The sequence below is a fragment of the Pygocentrus nattereri genome, chromosome 13, assembly GCF_015220715.1.
Source record: "Pygocentrus nattereri isolate fPygNat1 chromosome 13, fPygNat1.pri, whole genome shotgun sequence".
Taxonomy (NCBI): domain Eukaryota; kingdom Metazoa; phylum Chordata; class Actinopteri; order Characiformes; family Serrasalmidae; genus Pygocentrus; species Pygocentrus nattereri.
The window spans coordinates 13,637,936-13,650,366 of record NC_051223.1 but is presented as its reverse complement, the minus strand read 5'-3'; the positions used below and the strand labels follow the sequence as shown (position 1 = coordinate 13,650,366).

General features: G+C 37.7%; 1 protein-coding gene across 1 annotated transcript; it reads left to right on the top strand.

Annotated features, from left to right (window-relative positions):
- Nucleotides 1-4,068: 4,068 nt before the first annotated feature.
- tomm22 (translocase of outer mitochondrial membrane 22 homolog (yeast)) lies at nucleotides 4,069-11,918 on the top strand. The gene is made up of 4 exons (XM_017705480.2): nucleotides 4,069-4,363; nucleotides 6,460-6,578; nucleotides 6,734-6,851; nucleotides 11,146-11,918. The coding sequence occupies exons 1-4, from the start codon at nucleotides 4,280-4,282 to the stop codon at nucleotides 11,218-11,220; spliced, it is 396 nt and encodes a 131-aa protein (XP_017560969.1). The 5' UTR covers nucleotides 4,069-4,279; the 3' UTR covers nucleotides 11,221-11,918.
- The last annotated feature ends 513 nt before the right edge of the window (nucleotides 11,919-12,431 follow it).

Here is a 12,431-nt window from a genome sequence, read left to right as displayed (position 1 = left end):
ATAATGTTTAGGAAAAATTAGCAGTCCTTTTTGCTGAAGAAAAAGAGGAGCAACTGACCACAATAAGGATTGCAAACTCAACAGCCAACCTTCATGATCTGAAAAGTTTGTGCCCCACTGAAATAATGTGCACTGAGCAATGGTCAACTGGAAAAGTCAGAATGTCTTGGCTGACAGATAGCATGAGCATTAATCTCACAAGCACATTTTATGACAACAGAAAAAACTTTAAGATCAAAGAATGAACTGAGCTTTCTTTTTTACAGGTAGTAGACACAAGACTTTCTCAGTTGGTGGAAGGAACAGAGAATGTAACTTGTTCTTATTTAAATGTTACTGCTAAAGTTAATAAGTTCAACATTTTTAAAAATGATGCTAATGATTTATAGTGATAGTGATAGTGATTTTATTCCAGGTCATCCTTATTCCAACATTTAATTTTATACTTAAATGAGCCATTCAAGATATTCTCTGATTACCTAAAAGTGTTAATATTGACTGCATACCCTGTGAAGTTCTGTACTGCATTTTCCCATAAATCCATACTTCATTTTAATTGTAGGAAGTAAAGGAAAACTCAAAAGTGCTCATTCCCCGTGTTGTTGGACACAAAACCCCAGAATCTGGAAACCACTTTATTTTGTGGGTGAGTATAGTTGTTTGGAAAAAGAGAAGTGGTATTATGTGTTTTTAACAGAAGTCTTGGCCCTGATAACAAAAATATTTTTTACTTTTATTGTTTTTAGGTCTTTGATGGTCTGACATCTGAAATCAGACTGTACAATTCTTTGGGGAAAAACAAAACAATTGAACCCCAGGACATGGAATTGTTATGGTACATATTTTTATGTCTAATAATAACAGAACATAGCTACATATTTCTATTCTTTCTAGATCTTGTTCATTGTATATTATTTGTTACAGCCGTTTAACTACTTCTGTTTATATACTGTATTATAAAATGAAATATGACTAGACTGAATTCTAATGCATTATAATGCAGGTGTAGACTGATTGTTCATAAGCTTTGTTAATATTAACTAACGATGCATAGTCGTCAACACAGTACGTTTGAATAATTTAACACAGCTTGAAAAATTTAAGCTTTAAGTTTAATCATATTTAGCCAATGTCTTTACAAATGGTTGCAACAACTTTTTCCGACAGATTCATCTGCTGCATCCACAATCTATAATGTTGTTTTTAATATATATATATATATATATATATATATATATATATTTTTTTTTTTTTTTTTTTTTTTTTTTTCCCCCCCAGTAATGCATTTCAGAACATTTGGGACTTGGGCACTTGGACAATAAAGAGTCCAGCCCAATGGAAGCAGTCTGATTCAGATAACTGTGGGGTATTTGTTTGCACAGTAAGTATCTATCAATACATAGACACACACACACACACACACACACACACACACACACACACACACACACACACACACACATATATATATATATATATATATATATATATATATATATATATATATATACAAGTTATTTTCTATGTGAATATAGATGGCAGAACTGGAAGTTAGAAGAATCAAAGCTGCAAATGAGACTCTGTTTCAAAAACAGTTACTTCACCTGCGTAGATATCACGCAGCTGCATTAGCAGCAGAAGCTGTTCTGCCAGTAAGTTGATGGTTTATTAATTTATTAATTTATAAAATCAGCATCTTCTATTAAATGTCAACTTGTGTGAGTGACAACACTATATTTTAATTATTGTTTATTATAGAGACTCGCAACACATGATACAGATTGCTTGGCTAGCAAAATGTATGCATGCACGTACCAGAGCATGACTGGACATAAAGCAGAGAGGTACATTGTACATACTCCTCAACAATATTTTCATTCAAACGTTCGTAAAACCATTGTTCTGACTAATTTAATTGTTGTGAACTGGTACAGATCCCTGTATCCAGATGTTTCTAAATTCACCTGGGTACAGTGTGAAGTCTGTGAAAAGTGGTTACACACAGATTGTGCTGGTGTACAGCAAGAAGACCTCCTGAACAAAAGCTTTAAATGTGGATGCGACAAACCTTACTCTTACCCATGTACAAAGTAAGTAACTGCTCCAAGTTATGATGGACATATGGCAAACTGTATTAAACATGCTCATTGTAGGAACATCCACTTAATGAATTAATTATGTTTGCTTACAGGCTCCTCTCAATTCTTTGTCAGAAAGGTGTGGGAGGCTTGATCAGTGATGAAGAAATCCAGGTAATTACAATGCTTCCAATTATTCTTCTTATTCTTATATTTTCTCATGTCATGCCTTTAAGACTTTTAAAGGTTTTCAAACCTGACTTCAATATTATGACAAACATGACTTCAATATTATGTTTGTAACTTGTGAACCTTTTTAAACCATGTGCTATTTTTTCATCTATTCTTTTCTCTGTTTAATTATGTTATTAACTTTTGAGAAACATATTTGTGAGAAGGTGCACTATATCTCAACTTAGCTGCATCTTTTTATTGAGGTGCACCCATGTGTTAGACTGCACACACACAGCTTGTAAAGTTTCCATGACAAATATTTCCAGTTCAACAGGATGCTCGGGAGCATTATGCCACTGCCAGGCCTTGGCTAGAGGGGTATAAAGTCCACCAGCATTAAGTGATTTTTTTTTAACCCCACAAATGGGGAAATTCCACCTCCACATTTAACCCATCTATGAAGTGAAACACCACATACACACTAGTGAATACACACACACTAGGGGGCAGTGAGCACACTTGCCCAGAGCGGTGGGCAGCCCTATCCACGGCACCAGGGGAACAGTTGGGGGTTAGGTATCTTGCTCAAGGACACCTCAGTCATGGACTGTCAGCACTGGGGATTGAACCGGCAACCTTCCGGTCACAGGGCCAGTTCCCTAACCTCCAGCCCCATGACTGCCTGTGGGCTGTGGAGCAGTGGGAATGTGAAGGAGATTCATCTAATACCATTGTGATGAGTTGGAGTGCCATTTGTGACCAGGAATTAATTATCTGACGTCAGTACCTGACCTCACTAATGCTCTTATGGCTGAATGCAATCAGATTCTCTCACTAATGTCAAGTGTAAAGCCTTACCAGAACAGTAGAAACACTCACTGCAATAGAGAGGGGACAAACTTGTTCATACTTTTGGACAAAACGTTGGATATGCAGGTGTCTACAAACTTTTGACCAAATAGTGTAGTTTAACATTTGGCACTGCACTGCTGTAACTGTTGATACACTTAGTAGTGCTGTTAGGGTCTTTCCGTTTTTCAACTGTGAATGTAAATAAAGGTTTCATACCATAAACTATATTGTCAATACAGGGCTTTAAGTTTGTTTTTGACACTGACTGTTTTCTTGACTTGCAAATATTGTAATCCTGTGAATAAATATCAGGTTAATTTCATTTCTTTGGCTAATAATGCAACTTTTTTTCAATAGGAGTTACATAGGCAATTGTCAAGTGGTGCAAAGAAGTCAGCACGAATGTTCCTTTGGAGCCATCCCAACAAGTCTATGAAGCTCCGGACCACACTTAGGCCTAGACTGCCCAAATTTAGCACTGAACGGGTGCGTCTTTGATAACTTGACTGCTGCATAATAGGATTTGTCATTAAGCCAGATAATTTATGCTCAAAGTTCAGCTGTACAAAAGGAATAGTTCTCAGCTCTTCTCAAACTATCAGGGTTAACACTGTGTACCGGAACAGAGACCGCTGTTCCGCTGTGTGTACCGGCACAGTGGCCGCTGTCCCGTACTTCCGGCATTGCTGTGACGGAACAAAGTGGGACGGCACAGCAACATCTCGGCTACAACCGTAGGGGTAGCGGCGGATATAATACCTTTGGGATGAGTTAGAGTGCCATTTGGGTTCCAAAATTAAGTACTTGAGCTCTCTAATGACCTTGTGACTGAATGCAATCACATTCTCACAGCATTGTAACAATATCTATTATAATACCTTCCCATAAGAATATATATTGTTACTGCATGCGCATTTGCAAGAAGTCCTCTCCTTTGGTAGGGGGCGCTGTTGTCATTTTCTTTTACATAGAGAAGAAGTAGGGCTCGAAAGCTCCTTCACACCGCGCACATGTAACCGACTTGACCTCCGGCCGGAGCACCAGACTACTGTGGGCTTTACACTACGGTGATTTATATAAGTTACCGGCAGTGTTTAAATACAAAGGCAGTCCAATAGTTCCGTCCTGCCGTTTTCTCCTCGTTGAAGACGTGGTAGTTTCTGCTATTTGTTGGAATGCAGGCGCTGTCTCCAGGCGCGGGGCCTGTGGATACACGGCCTCATGAAGACGACATCGAAGGAGATGATGAAGATGAAGACGTAAGTTAAATTTCAGTACTACAGCGATGGTTTACTTACGGTTATATGTGATGGCCGTCAGCCGTGAAGTCAGTAACCTTACTGAGAAACCACTATTGTTGTGTGTGCGTTTCAGTAATGACTTTCTACTTGCCCTGCGGCTGTAACGTTAGCTCTGCTTACCTTCTTCCAGTGATGGACTGTATTTAACTGTTTGTGCTGGCTATTATAGGTTATGTCATTCATTTATAGTTGCATCAACGGTAGTAGTAATAATAATAATAACAAAGTAACAATATACATTTACTTAATACAGCACACTTCATGACATCAACTCAAGGTGCTTTACATTAAATAAAATTAATAAAAATACGCCTAATAAGAAGACACTTAAGATGTGTACAAATTTCTTAGAACAAAACAAAATAAATTAAAGATTAAGATTGCCCGGAGCAGTGGGCGACCCAACCCGCAGCGCCCGGGCAGCAGTTGGGGGTTAGGTGTCTTGCTCAAGGACACCTCACCCTGTCGACTCTGGGGATCGAACCAGCAACCTTGGCTGGAGGTTAGGCTGGTTCCCTGAACTAACTACCAGCAGATGTGACAATGTAGACTTAAGCAAAATTGTTGCATGAGTCTGGGAAACTAAAAGGTCCTCCAATATACTGGTAATTGGAGTAATGTTTTGAAATTAATTCTCTCTCCAATGGGTAACCAGAGCAAAGGCTTTAAACTTGGATGATGTGTCAGAATTTTTTCAGGTCGTGGTAAATACATACGCAGCGCAATGGTAAACTTATGCATATAATGTATATAATGCATATTATTATTATTATTATTATTATTATTATATTTGTACAATTGTATTTGGAAGTCAGGACAATGGGTCATTGCAGTAATCTGACTGTGAGGTCACAAACATGTTCGACATCACAACAAGTCAGAGAGGTCCTGAGTCTGGTAATATCCCATACGAGGTAAAAAGAGGTTTTACAGACAGAGGTAATATGAGAGTAACAGAAGATTTGATTTAGCCGACGTTGATTGCTTCACTGAAGCCTTTAGACAGTCCCTTCAATACTCTTTAAAGGCTTATATCTTATATGTGAGCCTGCGACTTAAAGGGCATATATAAAATTATTATTAAAATATTTTTTTATATATATATATTATAAAAACGGATTTTTTGCTGGATTTAAATAAGGAAAAGTTTGGTGTAGCTAGCATTTTTGCACTTACCATATCTGGAAATTAAGCTGCAAAAACAGTCCTGTTAAATACCTTGTTTTCTATAATAAAAAAAAAAGGTGCACATAAAGATCAGTAAAAATGACTTAAAAAAAGCTCACTTTTTTTTCTGTCTAGTAAGGTCAACTGCAATTAATCCGGGGCTTCCAGACATGGCCAGCTACTGAAAGTGTTCAGATTTAGAAAAACAGTACTGGGGTTTCACTATGTAATTGCTGGCATGACACACATAACAAGTAGTGTTGAGTTCAATTAAGGCTTGTAGCTCACTTCTTTGAATTGCCAGCTTACAGCTGCATTGGTTAGTAGAACACAGCTGGAAAATGTATAAACCAGCACTCCCTGCATGACACATCATGTATGTCATAATACCCCATCTTATTGTGGATGTAGAATAGAACCTGGAGGGAATCATTTGAACTGTTAGCACTGTTCGGTAGAATTTGCTCAGTCGTACATGTACGTGTCCAGCACCAAAATATGAGCCAGTGGCATGAGTAAATTTCATGATTGACCACACAAATAAAAAAAAATGGACAGAATGCATTTGTTAACCATACTGATTGGTTGATTGAGCCATCTTCAACTTTCAACAGACTTTGGTTGGGGACCACGCTTCACACTTGTACATGAGAAATGACATAAAAACCAAGAATTTAAATGGAAGTTTATGAAAAACATTTATTTTTTTGACAGGATTTGCTCTATTTTTGCCACTAAGGCTAGCTGATGCACTCAGTCTGCCAAACCTTTCCTGGTTGTAGAAATTTCCCTTGAGTTTTGATTTTTGCTTTTATAGTAAAAATCCCCCAACCCCAATTTGTCCTAGTTTGTTATTGATCTTGTACTTGTGGTCTTTTTTTCCTCAGCTGGATGAGACCTTACTGGAGCGGCTGTGGGGACTGACTGAGATGTTTCCAGACACACTGCGGTCAGCAGCTGAAGTATCAGCACAGCGCTCATTGTCTATAGCCAAGAAACTTTACAGGTGATCTCCAAGCTTTACCTGCCTCATGGTAGACCTAGTATCTGTTGGTGTGCATAGGTTCTGTGTGTTGTGAATTTGTCTTCCATAATTACTAAATTTAATGTTCATATATTATTTAAAGGTTAATTTTTTTGTTTCCTGTGGTTCTCTTTCAGTTTTTCTCGCACTGCTCTGTGGGTGGGCAGTACTTCCTTTATGATTCTGGTTCTTCCCGTTGTCTTTGAGACAGAGCGACTACAGCTGGAACAACAGCAGCTACAACAGCAGAGACAGGTAATGACAAGCAGCAAAACTGTATTACTTTCACAATTTGCTTAAATAGGTACTTCAGCTTAACCTTTTTTTTTCTTTTTAAATTAGAGGCAAATAGGTCTGTTTCATAGTTCCACGGTGCCACTTCTGAAAACAGGTACACTCCTACAAAAGATGGTTCATCAGAATTTCTTTGGTAAAGAAAATGTTCTTCTATTGTTACGATGTCAATAGAAGAACCCTTTTTAGTGCTGTATAGCTTTCGATGTCGCCTCCATGAGGCTGCATGTCCACAGGCCCTGTGTCTGGAGACGGTGCCTGCATCCCAACAACAGCACCTACTCAAATCAGTCTGAAGCACCCTTTCACGATCATCATGCAAAGGGTTCTTTGAGTGTTCATGGTCCTTTATAGAACAATTTTCTTTACTAAAGAACCCTTGAAGAACAGTCTGTGTGTACTTATGTTTCCAGCATAACCAAAACAAACAACTTTGTCAAAATTTAAGGCATTTTGTTGTATGCCTCAGCACCACAACTCCAAACGAAAACTGCCATACAAGGGACTTCATCAATGCTCAGTTGAGGACTGAGCTCAGATCACATTGAGCAAGAATTCAGGTGATTTGGAAAGTAGAACATATTAAAGTAAATCTCGATTAATCTCTCCAGACAGTTATTTATAGTAGTCTATGGCATATCTCTGCATTATGATGTGGACTTGCCTCTGCAGCATGAAGTGGAAGACTGTAGAAGTTGTTTTACATGGTAATATCAACAATCAGGTTGAGCTTGATTAACTTGCCAGATATCTTTGATCAGATATGAATGATTGTGCTATAGTGAGTAAGTAGTTGCCAATATGAGCATCACAGTATACTTTCAAATTGGGATCATCTACTCATCAAATAGTTTGGTTTTATTTTGAATGTGATGTATGCTTAGTTGAAAATTGATGAAATTTCAGTATGGCTGATTTTGTCTAGAGTTGTAATTGAGGACAGCAGTACCAAAATTCACAAAGGCCAAAAAGTATTTCAGATAGTGTGGGTTTAAAAAAACAAAGAAGGAAGGAGGAATGCTGGAGTGGGGCCTTTTCAGATGGTCTACAGCTAGAGATAACGGGTGTAACATTATATAGTAAGGGGTCCAGTTTTCTATGCAAAATCTTTTCTTGTCAGTTGTCAGCAAGTTGGCTTGTTGAGGTATCACTTTTTAACCTGCCCTATTTTTTCTACTAAATGTGTCTGGATCCTCTGCATTATAAGGTTGTTAAGGAGCCCTAATATGAATTTTGCTACATGTTAATTAACACTGCTGCTCATTGAATTGATCTCATAAGCCAGGCAAGTGCACAAAAATAATGTTGGAGGGTGACAGTAGACCTGTCATGCAGCGTCATTTCATTTCAAACGTGGCAAGTCAGTGGAAAAAAGTATGTAGGATAAAACATTTTGGGCTTGGAAATTGAGTATCCTAAACTATATAATTTTAAAGATCAAAATTATCATGACACAAACCTGACTTTTTTTTAAGCTTGTTTTTCCTAACAGCACCACATTTAGTAGTTAAAAGTACATCCCTTTCTAAAAGGGCAAGGCTTCCTGCCTATAGGGACAATAGCTAGCAAGCACATCTGATTGAGCCAGAAGTTCAGGCACAGTAAAATACTTAATAAAGGTATCTGAGACACAAAATGAGTCTGCAGAATATTTGGGAGAGTCATAAATAATAATAGCAAAGTTAGTTTTATGGGTCAAATATTAACAGACCCAAATAGTTTTAGTTACAGATTTTTACAGATTGACATTATTGTGAAACAGCAAAAGTTCACGGTCTTAAATAATACAATTACAATTAACCTTAAAACAGTTTAATAACAGGACCTCTCACAAAGTTAAACTCTGCCAGGAATAAATTAAAGAACATTTTTCCCTTTATTGATTGATTTTACAATACAAGCAAGTGATGATAGTTGACATAAGATTTACTTTAAACATACGCCCCCCCCCAAAAAAAAACGCGCAGCACTTGGCATCATTTTCCTAATTGATTTCCTTCATAATGTCTCAGAAACTCAGTCAACGGTAACCATATTTCTTCAAAATTTACCCCCTTTCCTCTGACAATATACGTGAGTCGTTCCAGTACAATACAGGATGCCATCTCCTTCACCCACATATGATTTGAGGGTACATCCATTTTCTTCCAGTACAAAGATATTAATCGTCTGGCCTGCAGGAGTCCAAAGTCAATCAATTTTAATTGTCTAAAAAGACAGTTCTCTGGACATATGCCCAACACACATTTTTTTGCATCAGCAGGTACATTTACTCCAACAATCTTAGACAAAGTTTGCATGACTGATTTCCAGTACTGCTGTAATTTTTACACAATACCCATACACAGTGAAAGAGACTACCCTTTCCATCTAAACACTTACTGCAGTTATCTGGAATATCAGGAGACCAGAGATTCAGTTTCATCAGAGTTGCGTAGGTTCTCATCAACCACTTATATTGGAGTTTTATTCTTATATTAATTGATTCCTTTTGGGCTTTTAAACATGTAGTTTCCCAGTCTGTCTCCTGTATCTCCTCTTGAATGTCAGATCTCCATGCATCCAACCTATAAGTAGTGGATTCCTTATCGTGTGTTAATAAAACTGCATAGAATAAAGAAATATGGCCTCTCCTCTCTAGATTTTGCAGTATGATATTCTCTAGGTATGACAGTGGTGGTTCGGATTCAATTTGCCTATATTTCGACATAATGAAATGTTTAACTTGTAAATATTTGCAAAAATGTTCGGATTCAATTTGCCTATATTTCGACATAATGAAATGTTTAACTTGTAAATGTTTGCAAAAATGTTTCTTTGGAATGTTATCTTTGGCATAATTGCTCAAATGTTAGAAGGTTGCCCGGAAACATGGTGCGGTTGTTTGGGGCAGTCGTGGGCTGGAGGTTCAGATCTGGCCCTGTGACCGGAAGGTTGCCGGTTCAATCCCCAGGGCTGACAGTCCATGACTGACAGTCCTTGAGCAAGACATCTAACCCCCAACTGCTCCCTGGGCGCCGTGGATAGGGCTGCCCACCGCTCCGGGCAAGTGTGCTCACTGCCCCCTAGTGTGTGTGTTCACTAGTGTGTACGTGGTGTTTCACTTCACGGATGGGTTAAATGCAGAGCTGAAATTTCCCCAGTTGGGGGATCAAAAAAGTATCACTTATCCTTATAAAGGTCTGCCAGCTTCTGTACACCTTTATCTGCCCAGATTTTGAAACCCCCATCAACTCTCCTTGCCTTAAAAAAAAGTGTTGCCCAAAATAGGTGAAAAGCAAGAGATAGGAGGAGTATCTCCCACATACTGATGCACCCTATACCAAATGTCAATTATGGTTTTTAAAAAGGTTTTTTTTTTGGTCATTTTCTTTAAATTTGTTGGGCTTACAGAATATAAATACTGATTTAATTGAAGGTTTGTTACTGATGTTTGTTCAATTTTCATTCATACCAGAGGTGTCTCATTTGAAAAGTAGAACATAGCTGAATACAGCTGTGCAGACCAATTAAAGAACATTTTGTTGTACTTTATCAGTGCTTTATTGTACTAATTATACACCTTCCTACTATAAAGTATAATGATACACATTTTCAGGTTTAAAACGATTTTCACTTCTAACAAAATTTGATTAAAAAACAAAATAAATCCAAAAAAATAAAATTCAGGGCACTGGCGTCACTGGGGTAGTACCCTCAGTGATATATCTTTTTAACATGATTGTACCATATTCCATTGTGGCTCTTTTTTTAAGTTATATTGACCTCATCCACTCTAGCTTGACTCCAAGCTTTAAATTGTTAATGAAAAGATAAAAAATATGCACCTTTTCCCTGGAAACATGAATGTAGTATAAATTTTCAACTCATTTCAAGAAATTTGGACCTTGTAGATTATTTTATACTGTCGAGGGCACAGTTGCATTGTTTGTACCTTGGGGAACTAAAATTTACCAGAACGGCTTACCCTGTTTTTCCTACAGTATGCTCTACAATAGTGATTCCCAATCCTGGTCCTGAATTACGACCCTGCAGGTCCAAGAACAGGGTTGGGAACCTGCGTTCTAGGAAGCAAAGTTTTGAGCATTAACAGTGTCTTCCACATTTGAGGTGAATCAACAAAAGCTACATCTATAAAACCTCTTACATGTTATATAGAACCTTAATATGAGCTTATCTTATTGGATCGGGCCATGCCTGTCAGTACACCTTTGTAATGGCTTTTTGAGTAATAATTTGTGTACTATACAAACAGATTTTATTGGGGCCAAATGCTGGAATGTCTGGTGGAATGCCAGGAATGATGTCCCCCGCTCCTGGAAAGCTCTGAAGAGGGTCCTGTATCAGCCTTGTGCTGCAGCTCATAGGGGAACTGGAGAGGAGATACAGAGCATGAGTGAACTGGGGCAAGAGAAAAAAGGAAGTGGACATCTGTCAACATACTTGCAGGACTTGTGTGAACAGGGGAAGATGTGTCCTTTCCAAAGAGCATCAGAATGTGTTTCTGTTTGCCTCTATCTGTGTCCAGCATACATGTCTGAGCACTGACCTTTTTTTTTTTTCTTTTTTTTTTGTCTTGTGTCTTGCTGATGATGGTGATAACTGTATTAGAGAATTTAGATTCTGTAGTAAATCCATATGTGGCTCTGGTGAAACATCAGTTTTAAACTGTACAGATGGATTTTACAATGTGTTCATTTTGAACTTTTCTTAATGGATTACAAAGACAAGATGAAAGCTCTGCTCATTCTAAAGGACACAAGCATTCACATGTTTTGGTTGTTGCAAACTTTTGTTTGATGAATGTAAAATTACTGTTAACAGTGTCCTTTACAAATGACTTTCAAGCTAACATTTAGAGGAAATGCGATGACAAGCCATACAACTTAATGAATAATGGATCATAGTAGGTTTCACTTTTTGGTTTGTAATAACAGTTTGTGTAACATTTCTTGCTTATTAAACAATGAGCCTAAGGTTAATATAAGACCTGTATAGTAACCTGATTAAAGAAAATCATTAAATCACTAGGTGCTGGCATTTGCTTTCTTTGGGGGGGTTGGGGAAGAGCAACTGTTCAAAGTCTTTGACGTCAACAATTTCATAGCAGTTGGTCATGTTTGGTCCAACAAAAAGTCTGTATATTTGATATGTCTACTTGAATAAAAATTTCGTTACTGATATTTGGTGCCAATATAATGTAAGATGAACTGTGAATCTTAATGATTCTCTAAGAACAGGGCAATTACTGCACTACACAAATGACTGGTTTAAAGACAGGATTTCAGAAATCATGTTTGTTTACATGAAGAAAATATTACAGTACTAACTTCTGATTCTGTTTCGAATCAATATAAATGATAAGTTTGATTTGGAGCCTTGATCACAGGTGTCTGTTGCAATATTTTAGAGAAACTGGATGCACCTTCTTGATAAGCTGTTACTGCATGTGCGATGTAGACGGAATCGTACTGCGCGTGCGTGCTGAGACCTCAAACACGATGGAATTATAACATGAATCCTGCCTCAGGAAGCCACCCT

Excerpts from the sequence above, each read along its gene's own strand:
- tomm22 (XM_017705480.2), top strand. The coding sequence starts at position 4,280 with ATGCAGGCGCTGTCTCCAGGCGCGGGGCCTGTGGATACACGGCCTCAT. Across the intron at positions 4,364-6,459 it reads GAGATGATGAAGATGAAGAC|CTGGATGAGACCTTACTGGA; the intron begins GTAAGTTAAATT and ends TTTTTTCCTCAG. Across the intron at positions 6,579-6,733 it reads ATAGCCAAGAAACTTTACAG|TTTTTCTCGCACTGCTCTGT; the intron begins GTGATCTCCAAG and ends GTTCTCTTTCAG.